This window comes from Euphorbia lathyris, chromosome 2 (genome assembly GCF_963576675.1).
Source record: "Euphorbia lathyris chromosome 2, ddEupLath1.1, whole genome shotgun sequence".
NCBI classification, from domain to species: Eukaryota; Viridiplantae; Streptophyta; class Magnoliopsida; order Malpighiales; family Euphorbiaceae; genus Euphorbia; species Euphorbia lathyris.
In genome coordinates this window covers 89,115,182-89,132,670 of record NC_088911.1, presented here as the reverse complement: position 1 = coordinate 89,132,670, position 17,489 = coordinate 89,115,182, and the positions used below count along the sequence as shown (strand labels likewise).

At 36.8% G+C, this 17,489-nt stretch overlaps 1 protein-coding gene across 1 annotated transcript; it reads right to left on the bottom strand.

The window, feature by feature from the left end:
* Positions 1 to 1,460: 1,460 nt before the first annotated feature.
* On the bottom strand, positions 1,461 to 17,016 carry LOC136218887 (plant intracellular Ras-group-related LRR protein 6). The gene is made up of 22 exons (XM_066006053.1): positions 16,400 to 17,016; positions 16,169 to 16,319; positions 15,890 to 15,953; positions 15,620 to 15,756; positions 15,405 to 15,491; positions 14,638 to 14,713; positions 13,932 to 14,006; positions 13,765 to 13,834; positions 13,582 to 13,659; positions 13,434 to 13,494; positions 13,262 to 13,340; positions 12,796 to 12,886; positions 12,078 to 12,138; positions 11,928 to 11,995; positions 11,671 to 11,741; positions 5,023 to 5,160; positions 4,434 to 4,538; positions 3,387 to 3,511; positions 3,119 to 3,215; positions 2,749 to 2,823; positions 2,218 to 2,273; positions 1,461 to 1,849 (listed from the first exon to the last, which is right to left on the bottom strand). The coding sequence occupies exons 2-22, from the start codon at positions 16,231 to 16,233 to the stop codon at positions 1,774 to 1,776; spliced, it is 1,755 nt and encodes a 584-aa protein (XP_065862125.1). The 5' UTR covers positions 16,234 to 16,319; positions 16,400 to 17,016; the 3' UTR covers positions 1,461 to 1,773.
* Between the last annotated feature and the right edge of the window lie 473 nt (positions 17,017 to 17,489).

The following is a 17,489-nucleotide window of genomic DNA, read 5'->3' as shown; positions in this document are numbered from 1 at the left end:
ATTAAGATTGATAATAATATTTAATAATAGTTTATATACATATACTTTTTTTTTTACATTTTACATACCAAAATGATTGCTTTTTTTTTTTTTTAAGAAAAAGTAATGGATATATTAAAAAGAATTAGGAAACAACAAATGCACAATAAAATCCGTAGGGGCAGAACCCACTCTTTCAGTTCTGACAAAGAATGATTTGCATGAATAATAAGAGCATAACAACTTCATTCACAAAAAGAGCAATAAAATTGACAGCAACGTTATTAAAAGAGGCTAGTAACTTCTTACAATCTTCAATAAGAGTACCATAGGCAGACTGATAATGCGGCTGCTGAATATCCTCAACCACATTCAACGCATGAGACTCAACAATCAACCTATCCATACCCCGACTTTTTGCCCAACTAAGCGACTCCTTGATCCTACTGCCTCCGCTTCCCTTGGAAGAAAATTCCCCAGCACTCTCTTCACCATTCCCCCATAAAAACAGCTTGCACTATCCTGCAGAACAACACTCATGCCCATAAAACCGAGCACGCCATCTAGAAGACATTTGCTGCCTGTGGATTCTCACCGTGCCAGATCAACCTGTTTCGGCTATACCAGATGCTCCAGACTACTACTGCTGCCCATAAACAGCACCTTTCCACCGACAACAACCCAAAATCTCCTACATCCATAAACAGCACCTTTCCACCGACAACAACCCAAAATCTCCTACATCCAATCTGAAAACGTCCCAGACCTTCCACCAACACTTTGACTGAAATCAGGAAACGTCCCAGACCTTCCACCAACACTTTGACTGAAATCAGAACCCCACACGGCACAAGAAAATCAGAAATTGCGGAAAATATGCAAACTTGTTTCCATCTCCACGCTACAGAACCTGCATAAATCGTGCACCACAACCGACCGTCGAGCAAGATTTTCCACAGTAGGAATTACCTCATGGCATGTTCGCCAAATCAAGTTTTTAATTTTTGCCGGCACTCTCATCCGCCATAACTTCCTCCAGCCACCAAACTCCACATTGTCAGGCTCATTAACAATCATCTTATAACAACTTCTCACAGAAAACCCCCCATGATGCTCATGACCCCAATACCATTCCTGAGAACTATCATTTACTGAGGATATTATGAGCATCATGATACCAAAATGATTTTAAACTATGAATCAAAGCATATCAATCTTAATGTGTATAAAAAAAAAAAGTAAATCAATTTTAAGGATATCTTTTAATTTCAAAAGTACTCACACAATTGGTTAATTAATTAGTAATAAATTTTCATCTGAATATTTGGTTCTAGCACTGCAACTAAATACATGATATTATCTAGTCTTAAGTTGGTGTTTGCCATGTGTATGTTAATGCAACAACTACTGCAATTATTTTGGTGAACATTTTAACAAGAGTAGTAACTGCTTTAGTTCAAATTTATGTTATGCTTGCAAAATAATCAACAGTCCGGAATATGCATTCTAGTGTATATGTTTCAAAGAGATTTATGAAAAGTATCACAATAACCACTTGTTTCTACACATCTGTGTGTGTTACATTCAACTTCAAACATCAACCCTCCACAAGGTACCAACATAATTATTTGTTCGTCTATATGTTACAAGCTGTCTTTCGGGGGGTAAACGTTACGCGTCCAGCTCTTGCTTCAAGCTCCCAGACAAGGAAATATCATTGGCACTGTTTTCTTGACTGAAAGCCAGAGCAGGCAAACAAAAATAATACTTCTTCATGCTCTCGAAAATTACATGCTACTGCTCTGGGATCTTGTCCTTGAGATATTTTAGAACAGCTTTTGTTCCTCTCTCTAAAATAGGCCTCCGGATGCTGTTGAAAGAGCGGAACCGAAAATTAACAAGTGTATTTGAAGTATCAGGAAGAAGAGGAAATAGCATTCTATTTTATCTAAGATGCTGTTAGATTCTCATCTTTTTCAAGTAATGTTACTGTTCTTTGCGAAAAAGTTTCACCTCAGGATAATTCTTATTCATGTACTGAATAAACACATGATCCTTTGTCAAAAGAAAAAAAAAATTCACTCACTTAGAGGGGTTTGAGCAGCCATTGGCTTCTTATTTCAGAAAGTTAAACCACAAATCAACCTAATTAGTAGTACATGGACTTTATTCATGACAACTTTCTAGAAACCAACTAAATTAAAGTAAATTAAGGAATGATGGCAGTGCTTGACATACCTTCTCAATGGATTTCCATCAAGTCTCAGACCCTGTAAGCTTTCTTCAAGCAAACCCTGAAAGATACACAAACTCAATTCAGATAAATGCTCGACTCGACTATTACCCTAGTTTTTATATTTAAAAAAAAAAGGCGCTAAACATATAGATTATTTTCAATAACAACATTTAATGGTGGTTTTTCTTTCTAAAAATATATGAACCATGGCATAGTATTGAGCATTCCATACACCCAAAATAAATAAATAAAAATTATGCAAGTGTCTATGGTTCACAACATTGTAACTCGACAGCTAGAAAAGGAGTGATTCCTTATAAACCATAACCTTATACATATGCTTATTAAATACCAGGAATTGTTTGCTTCATATGGAAATAGTTACATCCCTCAGTTAACCACACAAAAGGTTTCATCATGAAGATTTGAGACTACAACAGATAACACCAAAATCTAACCATCTCCCAATATGTTTATAATGTTTCGAACATAGAATTTCACACCTAAGTGGTTAAAGGAATTAGAATGCTGACCAGTTCTGGTGGGAGTGCCGAAATGTTATTGTCTGACAGGTCAAGCAAAGTAAGACGAGTAAACATTTTGATACCCTGCATAGCAAATTAACATGGTCAAGCAACTTGCTTACAGAAGGCAATGCAGCCTTCTTTTACAAGAAAGTGGATTAGAGACAGTACATTAATTTATAAACCGCATAAGAACTAAAATTAGCTGGATACAAAAGGAAAAAAGGGTGAAGAATACATGTATGCACTGGATTATTTTCTAAATATCTTCTTTATATCAACAGTGAAATTAGGGTAACACATTGGCTTCGATAATTTCTTAACCAAGAGGTGGTTGTGTGCGCTGAACAATTTTTTGTCCAAAAATCAAATTCATTACCTCTGGTATTGATTGTAAAGAGTTTTGGCTCAAGTCAAGGATTCGCAGCTGTTGTAGGCTCAATATATCTGCAGGCACTTCATGCAGTTGCAAATGCCTGTAAAATTAGCAAAGAATTAAGATTATGGAACTGATAGTTTAGTATCAAAGAAAAAAAGTGAGCTGCAGGAACATACATACAGGCACAAGCTACTGTAAAAACATACAATATAACACAATTATATATATATATATATGCACATCAACTCATAATTTCAAGCTCACTGACCTTAGATAAAGCTCCTGTAAATGCAGCAAACTGGAAAACGCTGGATTTGGAGGTAATGAAGCTGGATTACCACTTAGATCCAGAATCTGAAGCTTTGAAACTGCTCCAAATCCATCTGATGGAATCTGCATTTCAAGTGATATAAATGGATGATTCAAGGACAACTAAGAACAGGTACATACAGAAAACACAAAAGGAAAACTTGAAATCCATCAGAGGATATATAGGGCAAGACAACAGAATAGCAAGAGAACAATAAGAGAGCAGCTGAATAACCTTTTAAATACGCCCAAAAGGACTAGTATCTGGGCAGGGTTTTAGTTCCATCTAGGGATGAAATGGTGCATTGATTCAGCACACCCGCCAGGAATCTGCCCAAACTGGACAGACAATTCCTGCTTCCTTCCTAAATGGGTATTATCCCTCATCACCCTAGATGTAGTAATGAAATATTTATTTATCTAATAATTATTTATCTAATAATTATTCATAAAAAAGTATGTAATGTTCAATTTATATTGTAGTTAACCGATATTTAACGAAAAACTTAAATCTTTTGTTGGAAGAAAAGAAAGGCGAAAGGGAGCGCCTATTGGAAGCTTCTGGGGACAGGGATTTGAAGAGTTTTCTTCTTATTAGGGTAGAGTGGAAGAGTGTGGTCCATGTGGAATGGTATACCACCCCCGCCCTTGCCCTATTGTCCTTCCTATTGCCTCCATTTTTAGTCTAGGGCATATGGTACATGGAACCTTGTTAAGCCAAATAGGGATGGGCTTGAGAAGGAAAAGCTGAAGAAAACTTTTTACAAGCAGGAGCTGACAACAACCATTTTAAACTCTAACAGAAGGATTCCTAACAATCACTAACTGACAAGTTCAAGTTTTTGATTATTGGTTGGTAATTTTCTATCCCAATGCACAAACACAACCACATGCAACTCAAAATTTGTTGTTGTTTCTTTAACTGAAACCAAATTATCATATTCATGTTGCTATGAATATTCTCAAACGTAGTGCTATAAATAACCAAAAAAAAGGCTTAATTCACCTGTCGGAGTGGATTATTGTCCAGCTTCAAGCATGAAAGGTTAGGAAGTGACTCCAGAATTGCACCAGGCCACTCCTGGACCTTGTTTCTGGATAAAATCAAAGTCTGCAAATTTTATAAATGAACATGAGTCGGTGACATTTCATAGAGCCTTGTGTAATTGTCCAAATCTAAATAATATAATTCAAGTCAGTAACTTATGAAGTTATGATTTAGAGCTACAAGCTGATAAAATCAAAATTTTGAACATGTGAAACAATCTTAGATAGCAAAAGAAAAAGTTTATGAGACAAGATGTTTGCAGCAGACCACCCAGCTTAAAGTACAAAATGATATTAGTTTCAATGTAATGGACGCTTAAGATATTATCTTTCAAATGCTTTAATTGATCTTCCAAGTACAACATGCATATATCTTATAAAATTAAATAGATCAGTTTCTGAATCCTGCTCGTGACCTTCTATGAAAAGTTTCTAAAATAAGAAACCAAAAAGTAGCGGAAAGGACAAAAGAATAACATTTTCAGTTGAAAAACTACTAAAAAACAAATAAGAACAAAAAAAAAAAAAAAAAAAGAAACAGAGATTACCTGGAGAGAAACACAAGACGACAGTTCAGCTGGCAGTGCTTGGATAGAATTCCTAGAAAGGTCAACTTTTATAATTTCACTTGATTCCCATACTTCTGATGGGACATCGCTCAAACCTAATCCCTGCAGGGAAAGTTCCTGAAATACAAACATCAACTGAGGTCAAAATGTCAAATACATAAATAAATCCACAAATTACATGTAAGGCAAAAAGAATCACTATTCTAAGATTAACAACTTTTCATGCTGAACAAAGCAAGTAAACAGCATGGTAGTAATTACTCAGCTTAGCTTGTAGCCTCACATGATATGAAGACCAATGGTCCAAGACCGAGTTCCATTGTCACAAGGTTTGAGGGGAAGGTAAAACTAGTGCATGCTATTAATCAATCAAATTTACAACATCTAAAATGTCGCAAGTGCCAGTAGAACATTATTACCTTGTAAATATTTTAAGTACTGTGAATCACTAATTGACACAGACACAGCCTTAAACAAAGAACACAATTTCATGAACAAAAGTCATCAAACTTCTTCCTAACTTTTATAAGTTTTGCCATTCTAAATCTTTAAACCTCTTATTGAATAACTTAAATTGTCTGTGTAATTAACGTATAGTCTGCCCAAGACTGTTGAAGGGCTGCTACAGCACACTTAGGCTGCTTGTAGGGCAATGTGTCTAGTAAAGATGTAGGCTGCTTGTAGGGTAAAGTGTCCCCTAGCTGTATATATATATATATATGGGTATGTAATGTAATAAAAACAGTAGTAGAAATACCATATACAGAGAATTCACATGGTATCAGAGCCTTAGGTTCTCTGAATTTCTTTTTTTAGTTTGGTTTCTGGGTAGTATTTCCCAGGGAAGAGCTTTTAGTTTGGTTTCTGGGTAGCATTTCCCAGGGAAGAGCTTGGGTCTCTTGAGTGTATTTTAAGACCTCAGTTTATCTCACCACCCGTCCCAGTCACCTACCCCGCCTCCGACCACCGTCTGACCTGCATGTGAGCCCCACGCGCTCTGCAACTTTTTACTCCGCCACCACGCACCGGCGCGTGCCTCCTCCTCTGCGGCGCCGTTTTACCTTCGCGGTGTCGGAATCCGATTTCCGGCCATTATGTCCACTCGCCTTTGCCAGGAAAGTCCTTCCTTGAACCTTCTTTTCTCTTCCTCTCTCGGTTCACCATGTATTAGGTTGTGGAATTGTTGGTGTTTTACTCATTTTTAATTTAGGTGTACTGCTGGAAGGAAAAAAAAAAAAAAGGAAAGAAAATATATTTATTCCTTATTCTAAATTAGTTTAATGGCAGAGGTGAAAAGAAAATTGTCACCGAATTCACATTAGGCTCTTCCAAAATTACAGACAGAAAATTACTTGGAAGTCAAAACTATACTCGGTGGCAACGCACTATACATAGGTTTGTCAATGGTGCAGATTTAGAAAACCATTTAAATGATAATCCCCCGCCTAAAACAAATGCTGATGTTCATAAGAAATGGTTAATGGAGGATTACAAATTGTTTAATCAAATTCAAAACACTCTCGATCCCACTGATGATGTTGTGACTCACTGTGAAACTGTTAAGGAGTTATGGGAATATTTGGAGTTTCTGTATGCTAACAAAAAGGATATGTCTCATCTTCATATGTTACTAATAAAAATTTATCGTGCAGAACAAAAAAAAAATCTATTATGCAATATTACACTAAAGTGAAACCGGCATACGAGGAAAAGAACAGTATGTTTCCAATTGTATCTGACGTGAAACAAATGCAAGCACAGAAGGAGCGTGTTGTTGGTCAGTGCTTTTTGGTGGGTTTAGGTCCTGAATATGATGTGGCCCGTACACAGCTGTTGACGAGTGGGACACTTCCGTCCTTCACGAAAGTCTATTCTCGTTTACTTAATGTCTGTAAGAATGGCGTAATGGTTTCTAGTTCGTTGTCTTCTGACATGGTAGCATTGATAAGCAATTTCTAGTGGCAACTGTAGCTCCCCCCATACTTGTTATCACTGTGAGGGAGAAGGGCATGTTAAGAAAAAATGCTGGAAATTGCATGGTAAACCGCATCAATACTCGGAACAGAATGCTCCCAGGAGATTTGCAAATATTGCAACTCAAGGTGGCAGTATACCAACCCCGTCCTTTGTCACCATTTCTGCAGATAAGTATGCTCGGGCTCAGCAACTTTCTGTGACTTATGATGCAGAACAGCCATCAACTTCAACCTCCAGTTTTGCTAATACAGGATCATGTTGCATGTCTATCCACCTCCTCTCGTAGTTGGGTTATTGACTTTGGTGCTACAGACCATATGACTGGTAACGAAGGTATCCTTTCTTCTTTTCAACATCTGTTAACCAATGGCTTAAGTGCTTCTGTAATTGGACAAGGGATAGCTAACCCAACATCTATTATTCTTTTATCATCTATTTTATGCTATGAAGCACCGACTCGGGTGCGGACACGGCAAACGGCATTTTTAGAAAATATGAGACACGGGTGCAGCGAGACACGGCAAATTCTATATAATTAATTCTATATATATATATATATATATATATATATATATATATATATATATATAAAATATATAAAAAAACTTGCTAAATTACAAATAAGTCATTCTCTAATAGCAAGGATTTTGGTACGGATGAAATCAGACAAGACAACGACAAGAAAGAAGATGAAGAAAGAAGATGAAATTGTAGCACAGTCGCAGGAGATAAAATCACATGAGAATCGTAAATCGCAAAACAAATCGAAGAAGGAAGAGAAAGAAGCCCTAAGCGTTTATAATTGCGATACACAGGTGAGAATTAGATGGAGTTTAGGTTTTTTTTGTCAAATTTTGTGATTGAACCATAGGTTTTAAAAGATTTAAAAAAAAACCTAAACTGTTACATATTTTCACCATTAGCCGAGTCCCCGTCGTGTCCCGCCGAGTCCCATCCGTGTCACTACTGAGTCCCATCCGTGTCCCATGTCACCGCCGTGTCCCGGCGAGTCCGACACGGCCACGGCGGCCCCGGGGAAGAGTCCGTGCTTCATAGGTTTTAGGTTTACCCAATTTTCCTCTAAACTTATTATCTTACCAAGACTTCGTTGTGTTGTTTTTTAGCCTACCTGTTGTCTTTTTCAAAATCTTGGGACGAAGCAAATTATTGGTAGAGGGAACCTGGTAAATAGATTGTATGTACTTGATTCAACTCATCAACAGGTACCAAGATCCATTGCCTACATAAGCGCATCTTTTTTACAACTTCACTGTCAATTTGGTTATCCGTCTTTTACAGTTTTGCTAAAATTATGTTGTGGTCTTCCGCGTGATTCTACTTTGGAATGTGAAGCTTGTCAGTTTGCTAAGTATCATAGAGTTTTGTATCCTCCGCGATCAATAAACATGTTGAGTCTTCCTTTTATTTGGTGCACACTGATGTATGAGGTTCGTGTCATGTTGTGTCCAAACTTGGTTTTCATTATTTTGTAACCTTTGTTGATGATTATTCTCGTGTTACTTGGCTTTATCCTATGAAATTCTGTTCAGAATTATTTACTATCTTTTGTGCCTTTGATGCTGAGATTCGCACACAATTTAACAAATCTATTTGTATTTTGCAAAGTAACAATGCTAAAGAATATGTATCTAGCACTTTCCAATCATATCTTTCCCAACATGGTATTATTCATCAGACTTCTTGTGTCATTATCCCTTAGCAAAACGGTGTTGTTGAACGTAAAAACCGTCACTTATTAGAAGTTTGTCGTGCACTTTTGTTTCATATGCAGGTTCCTAAAGTTTTTTGGACAGATGCGATGAACACGGCCTATTTTCTCATCAACCATATGCCCTCTTTAGTACTCAACGGTCAGATTCAATACTCCCTTCTTTTTCCCTCATATTCTTTATTTCCTCTCGCACCACGTGTTTTTGGGTGTACTTGTTTTGTTCAAGACATGCGACCACAAGTCTCCAAACTTGATCCCAAATCTATCAAGTCTATCTTTGTGGGTTATTCTCGGACTCAAAAAGGGTATCGTTGCTACTCTCCCTCTTTGGGTCGTTATTTGGTGTCTATTGTTATGTTACCTTTTTCAAAAGCACTTATTTCTTTGGTCTTGAATCAACTCTTTCTGTTATAGAGTGTCATGATGATTATCTTGTTTACACTATAAGTGAGCAGGCGGTTTCTATTCCTTTCCGCCCAATCCGTCAAGTTTATTCTCGACGCATACGTTCCTCAAGTGATGCAACTCCAAGTGCTCCAGTTGACAGTCACTCTCCGCAAAGGTACCCACGATTGCACTTACCCAATTTCTTCATTTTTATGTTACAATGTGTGATCGCCCTCCCCCAAGTCTTTTGTAGCCTCTTTAGATTCTAACTCATCCCGGATGGTTTCAAACAATGAAAGAAGAAATGCATGCCCTTGAACAGAATCATACTTGGGATCTTGTGTCTCTTCCATCTCAGAAGCGTGCTATTGGTTGCAAATGGGTGTTCACTGTCAAATTCAACCCGGATGGTTCTGTTGCTCAGCTGAAAGCTCACTTAGTTGCAAAAGTTTATGCTCAGACTTATGGCATCGACTATTTAGAGACATTTTCCCCTGTTGCCAAACTCTCCTCCGTTCGATTGTTTGTTTCTTTGGCTGCTACTTACAATTGGCCACTTTATCAACTTGATGTCAAGAATGCCTTTATGAATGGTGATTTACACTAGGAAGTTTATATGGAGCAACCACCTTGGTTTGTTGCTTAGGGGGAGTTCGGGAAAGTTTGCAAGTTATGTAGGTCTTTGTATGGCTTGAACCAATCTCCTCGTGCCTAGTTTGGACGATTCAGTGCTTCCATACAAGAATTTGGTCTTCATCGAAGTGTCTATAATCATTATGTGTTCTACTCATCATCTAGTTATGGGTGATGAGACCGGTATTATTCTTGGGGATTGAAGTTTTTCGGAGCCGTAAAGGGATTTATCTCACCCTAAGAAAATATTGCATAGATGCTGGATTGATTGGCGCAAAGACTTGTGATACACCTATTATACCAGATGGGAAGTTGAAGATTGATGATGGAGATTTACTTCCGACGAATTGTTGGAAAATTGAACTATCTTACAATCAGTCGTCCTAATATTTCCTTCGCAGTAGGTGATGTAAGTCAATTCTAGAACTTCACATTGGGATGTTGTCAGTCATATTCTGAGATATCTAAAAGGGACTCCGGGGTTTACTCTATCAAAATCATGGTCACCGCACCGTAGAAGGTTTTATAGATGCGGATTACGCAAGAGATCTTACAGGTAGGCGTTCTACTATGGGATATTGTGTATTTGTTGGAGGTAACCTTGTTCCTAGAAGAGTAAAAAGCAGAGTGTGGTATCCAGATCTAGTGGAGAATCTGAGTACAAGGCTATGGCACAAACTATGTGTGAACTTGTGTGGCTATGCCATCTTCTTGGTGAGATTGGGTTTGCTCAGACAAAACCTATGAAGTTACGGTGTGACAATGAAGCAGTTATCTATATCGCCAACAATCTTGTACTCTTTGAAAGAACGAAACACATAGAACTTGACTGCCACTTTACTCTGGAAAAGCTAGAAGATGGCACAATCACAGCTCCACATATCAAAACAGGGGACCAATTGGCAGATGTATTTACCAAAGTGTTACCAAGAAATCGGGTTAACTATATATACATATAACAAGTTGGGCATGATTAACATCTATGCTCCAGCTTGAGGGGGAGTGTAATTAGTGTATAGTCTGCATAGTCTGACCAAGACTGCTGCTACAACACACTTAGGCTGCTTGTAGGGTAATGTATCTAGTAAAGATGTAGGCTGCTTGTAGGGTAATGTATCTAGTAAAGATGTAGGCTGCTTGTAGGGTAAAGTGTCCCCTAGCTGTATATACATATATGTAATGTGATAAAAACAGTAGTAGAAATACGAATACCATATACATAGAAAGAACAAAACACATAGAACTTGACTGCCACTTTACTCTGGAAAAGCTAGAAGATGGCACAATCACAGCTCCACATTTCAAAACAGGGGACCAATTGGCAGATGTATTTACCAAAGCGTACCAAGAAATCGGGTTAACTATATATACATATAACAAGTTGGGCATGATTAACATCTATACTCCAGCTTGAGGGGGAGTGTAATTAGTGTATAGTCTGCATAGTCTGACCAAGACTGCTACTACAACACACTTAGGCTGCTTGTAGGGTAATGTATCTAGTAAAGATGTAGGCTGCTTGTAGGGTAATGTATCTAGTAAAGATGTAGGCTGCTTGTAGGGTAATGTATCTAGTAAAGATGCAGGCTGCTTGTAGGGTAAAGTGTCCCCTAGCTGTATATACATATATGTAATGTAATAAAAACAGTAGTAGAAATACGAATACCATATACAAAGAATTCACAATCTGTATATTCAAGTTATGTGCAAGGAGCCATAGTGCAAGATTTCAAATGAATTTTTCCAGGAGAAATCTAGCAGGGAGAAGAAATTAGAGATCATGTCCACCAGACAACATCTACTCATAAATGGTGAATTTCTATCACCATTCCAACTCCATATAGACAATATTAGAATGATCTACAAAATGGATAAGTTTAAATGAGAACGAAGGGTACCTTTGAACTTATGGATAATCGAGATGCCATGGCAACAACTTCCCTCTTTTCTGGAGTAGCGGCTTTAGAATCTACATGGAAAGGATATTTTTTCCTAAGTGATTTACAGTCCAGAAATTTAGAGCTGAATTCAAAATTTCGTATTGTGTCTAATTTTGGAACTCAAATAAAGTGAGGAAATTAAACCACACCACAGAGAGTAACAAACTTAGAAATGATTAACTAAATGTCACACAGGTGAAAAGAAACAAGCTTACCTTCAGCTTCAGAAAATCTACTCCGAAGATATTTTAATAACGCAGGGGTAGGTCCAGAAACCAGTGAGCTGGGAGTAAAAGAAAAATCATTTGACATACTAATATGAAAAAGTGTTAAGCAATCAAAGATATTAATTTTATGCCTCACACCTCCTTATAGTTCGCATTGGATTGCCAGTAAGCAGCAGTTTTCGAAGAGCTGTCATCTTGCCTACAAAATGGGCAAAAGATGCTTCTTGATAACATTAAACATTCAACAGATTCTTTCAGTGCTCAATGAGTAAAGAAAAAAAAAGGAGCCGTGATAAAGAAAACAGATGCACCAAAAGATTCAAATGATACTTGCCCTTTATGAAATATGCAAAACAGTAATTTCAAGTACGACCGTTTAAAAGTGAATATCTATGAAGGGCAAGTCCTGCATGTTTCATTTCCTCTTCTACCAAGAAGACGGTTTCCTTTCAGACCACTCCAAAATTTCGATTCACATCTCAAAGCATGGAGATGGAAACCATCCTCCTACTCTACTTTTACATACGGATCAGAATTCAATGCTTGAAATTTTAACATTTCGTTTATTTTTTTATCCAGAGAAGAGTGGCACAACATTTGTCAAACTATCATGGCCCACAGGATTGTTTAGTGGGAATGGCAGAAATTGACCCCATAAATTAATTGTGGCCTATCAGGAAGGAAAAAAAAAAAAACGTTCTGCGTCCGTTGACTAAAAATAAACATCATTATTATCTTTGCTTCATATTATCAAATATCTGCACAACACAAATGCGTAACCTCTAAGACCAGTATATTTCATCCACGAATTACCAGATATAAGAACCATATTTAACTTGTAGTTTGCTAACCTTACCAATCTCTGAGGGTAATCCACTCAATGAATTATTTGAAAGATCCAATAACGAAAGATGCAATTTGCATGCCTCTTTGGGAAACTCTTTCAACTGCATGTACATGAAGTAATTAGTAAGCAGGTCAAAATATAGAGAGTTGGTATTCAGAGGTGACTATAAATAGTATCACTTGGCATATATATACGGTAGCTCATTTTCATGTCTCAAAGCTGGTCTAATTAGTCATTGGAAGGTCCATATTATTAGTTAGATGCCCTCTATCCATAAGGAAATTTTAGATCTATAGCAGTTACCATAAACTGGTACAATGTATTAGTTTAGAAGAAAATGGTATCCTATCAATTGTAGTTTGTAGGTCAATTAAACCGATTATACATCCAACAGATCATTGTATTTCAACATATTTTGAGGAAAGAATACAGAAAAGAAATTAGATATATCGGAATAAAGTAAATCAAAATTAACCTTGTTTGAATGAAGATCTAGTGTTGCTAAGCGAGAAAGTTCCCCAACCTCAGGGGGTAAAGTAGACAGTAGATTGTTCCTGCAAATTTCAGATCACAAATGCAAACAAATATTTAGTGGAATTAACATATGATTCATATGCTTCAAAATACAAGAAGAATTAGAATATCACCCCATATAAAATTCTAAAAGGGAACAGCAGCCACTAATTGATGAGGGGATTACTGAAATTCCTGGCAAAACTCAGGTAAAGGCAACCTTTTAGGAGATATGGAGTATCTGGACATTGAGAAAGAAAAATACTCGGTGAATTCACTCACTGTTCTGGTGAAGGTCAAGACGGATAAGTCGTGAAAGGTTTCCAAAGTTATCTGGTATACCAGTCAGTATGTTCTTTGCTGCACCAGTTTATAGAATTAAAAGTTTAAAAAAATTCAAGAGATGTAAAATAGAAAACTGATATTCTGTCAGAAACTATCTCAATAAATAGGACCATTATTTACATGCATTAAACTCTGTAAGCATGGTCCAAGATGCCATCAGATTCTCAGACAGAAGACCAAGCTTGTTTCCCTGGCATGGATAGAAGATTCCTTAAGATACAGGAGACATCCAAATTTGCATCCCTGACTATTTCTAACATAAATAAACAATCATTTGTTGTTAATACCTCCAGGTCTACTTTCATTAGTTTTGAACATTTTGCTAGATCTTCAGTCAAGCTGGTGATGAAGTTGTTTGATGCCTGTGGAAAAGTAGCATAGACAAGTTTTCATCAGAAATCATGCACAATAAAAGACATAAATAAAGTTTTATATGTACCATAAAGATTTAAGTATTATAAATAGCAAAGACTAGATTTCAAATAAGTATTATCTACAATTCCTGTTATACACATACCGACAGGATTCTAAAAGCCATAAAATATGTCCCCCTTCCTCTTCACGAATTGATATACCAAATTAAAGCTCTGAATTTATGTATTAGGTATAAAAGTCAATTAAAGATTTACCACTAATGCATGTATTAGGTGTAATAGTCAATTGCAAATTTGCCATTAATTTCAAACCTAGATTCGCGATCAGACAATATTATTTCTACATAGTATCAATCAGTGAATTCCATAACGAAAAATACCACCATTGATTGCCAAAAAAACAAGGTAAAAAAGCATTAGAATACAAGAGTTTTCTGCATCAATTGCAAGCATTAAATAAAAGGGTTTTACAAATTACAACGCATCAAATCTACCAGCTTCGATAAACTCAAGTTCACATTCCACATGGTTATTGATCCTTTCCAAAGTTAGTTATATGTCAGATTCACGAACCACAAGGCTGTGGATTTACATCATTACCCATCATGGTAGACATTACCTTCAATTCAGATAAATCTAGACATCTTCCAAGTGAAGTTGGGAGTTCCTTCAGCTGATTGCTTGAACAATCAAGCCTACAACAAGAACATTAAGAAATGAAAATCAAAGACAAGAAATCAAACATGATCAGCTGATGGTCAAGCAATGATATGGAACAATAAGCAGTTCTCATGCGAAGTTATGAAAAATAACAGAAGTTAATCACTGCTATCAGAGGCTATGACAGAAAAAAATCATTGTTATAAAGTGACTAAAACGGGAGAAGATTCCACTGATACAATAAGAAATAACCGACTTCAGCACTCTCACTTAATGAAATTACATACTCTTAACAGTGGCTAGAAAACGTGTGCACTGTGCACATATATGTCATAAATCTTGGTTTGAAATTGTCATGTTGACTGTCATGCACTTAATTAAAACGGTATCTTAGATAATTTGAAAATATAGTAAAATGCCGATTAGGTGATAAAGCATCATAAAATTTTGGCAATCATTCCCCCTGTGAAAAATAGCATGTTTACAGTTTAGATCATACTGATTGAAACGTCATTGAATATTGAGTAGATGTTCTAAAGAATTAGTTGAGAATGAAAACCAACTTTTACAGAAAAGGTAATGCATGTCCATGAAAAGAAGGCATCACATGTATACACGTGCAAGCATAAGAACCAGCATACCATCGTAAAAGTGAAAAGACAACAGGGGACAAAGAAAACCAAATTAAAATTAAAGCAAGGGATTAAAGCGAGGGCAGAAGCCTACTTTACAAGAGAAGTTGCAGATCCAATTTCCTCAGGGAGTTTCTGTATCATGTTGGATGACACGTCTAACGATTTAAGCATGGGAAGCCTGTCAATAATTAAAAAGAAAACAATTTGTTATTAAGCATCATAGCCATAAAGTAAAGAGCACACAAATCAGAGAGTGGAAAAAAGAAGAACAAAAGGCAATCTGTATACAAATTTTAGAACACTTACTGCCCTATTGCAGCTGGAAGCTCAGTGAGCTTATTGTTGCTAACGTTCAAAACAGTAAGGTGAGGTAAATTTCTGAGGTCTTCCTTTAATGATTCAATATTATTATGAGCCAAAATCAGTTTTTGCAGCTCAACAGCCTAATCCCAAGCAATAATAAGTCACTTGTCATTTTACAAATATTATCAGAATTGAATGCAAATTATTGAGTTTGGTAAAGAAGCCTGCAGGTCTAATTATCACTAAACAAGATAAATTTGCAGAATAACTTACCTCCCACCATTTGTCGCCCTCCCCAACTGAATCCAAACTTCTGTATACCTCATCCGGCACATCTCTAAAGATCGAGATCCATGGAGAAACAAAATAAGCACAAGAATATCAAATTGTGGCAAAGTATCAGCAATTACATGAATTCGGGCAAGTTTTCTATCAATGTTTTAAATCCGAAACACAAAACTCATGTAGATTGTACCAATACTTGAAATGGAAATCTTTCTTATCCATTTTCGAAGATAGATAATGAAAAAAATGTAGTATGAGAAGACATGCCTGAGAGAGCGATTGGAGAGGTTGAGAGAACCAGAGGTTCTTGCAGCTTTTAGGACTCGATCCATTCCTTCTGTTTTCTTTGATACAGAGCTTTTAGCTCCAAACTCAGATCTGCCCTCAGCAGACCGGAACGGAAAGCGTAGGCGTAGGCCTAACAGTTGTTACGGTAGAACCAGTTATGTTGTCTACTCCAATAACATATTATAAAAGTTCAATTGTTAAGGAAATTACCGGTTATATTTTCGGGTTATCCAACTCGAATCCAAACCCGTCGCTGTTGACTATAAATATCTCTTCTCCTTCCTGGAGCGATCCGGGGACCTAGTCGGAGATGACAAAGAAGAAAGAGAAGAAAAGGAACGTGTCAAGGAAGCCGAAGCATTGGTTGGACGCGAATCGTGCTAACGGAAGACACGGTGCCAGTAAGTGAAGATGTATAACACCAAGGCGAAGCGGAACTGGAAAGGGAAAGTTCTGAAGCTTGAATTGCAATTCAAACAGGTATCCTCGCTGGTTTGGTATGTTTGATCATTAGTTCATTACTCAATTGCATGGATGGATATTTCTTATCTGTTTGTAAAATGAAATTTGGGATAAAATTAGAGTTTTTTTTACCATTTTTAGAGGCTAATCAAATTGTATTTTGCGTTCCCATACAAAAAAATGTATTTTGTGAAAACAGACTTGAGATAGCTGATTGTGGTATCTGGTAGAATTTAGAGAAGGAGAAGAGAATTGAAGGAAAGCTAAGAGAGAAGAAGCAGATTGTGCATTTTCATTGATGAAGATAGTGAGCACACAGCAAAAGCGGTTTCCGTGGATTGTGTCGTCCCTTTTCTTGGCATAACTAACTTTAACAACTTAAACGCTACGCAAGAATAGCAACACACACAATTTAAAGAGTAAAACCTAAAGGTGAAATTTAACTTATAACATTCTACTTTCCTTAACACCTTGTCTTAAGATCGAACTTAGAAAACCTCTTCCGTAGTTCATAAACAAATTCTTCTTATATGGTTCCTCCAGTCCACTGCACCAAGAGCTTAGTTGTAACTTTATTATTGGAATGAATCTGAAGTTCGTGGTAATTCAGTAGAAGGCACTGCAACATCTAAAATCTTCTTCTTCAGCTGAGACACGTGAAATATAGAGTGTATAGCAGAGGTTGCAGGCAATTCAAGCTTGTAAGCCAATGGTCTAATTTTTGTTACCCCGCTCCACTACACTTTGTTGTCAATAAGCTTGAAGTTTGATATACACTCAATCCCCTATCTCAAAGGCTTTACCTGTCTTGTTTCCATCAGTTTGCTACTTCATCCTA

What these genes read in the sequence shown, in the direction of transcription:
- LOC136218887 (XM_066006053.1), bottom strand. Translation starts at nt 16,233, where the DNA reads ATGGATCGAGTCCTAAAAGCTGCAAGAACCTCTGGTTCTCTCAACCTC. An exon ending in GCTTACAGAGTTTAATGCAT is followed by an intron (nt 13,660 to 13,764) that starts GTAAATAATGGT and finishes AAACTGGTGCAG; the next exon opens with CAAAGAACATACTGACTGGT. An exon ending in GATGGAAATCCATTGAGAAG is followed by an intron (nt 1,850 to 2,217) that starts GTATGTCAAGCA and finishes CTCTTTCAACAG; the next exon opens with CATCCGGAGGCCTATTTTAG.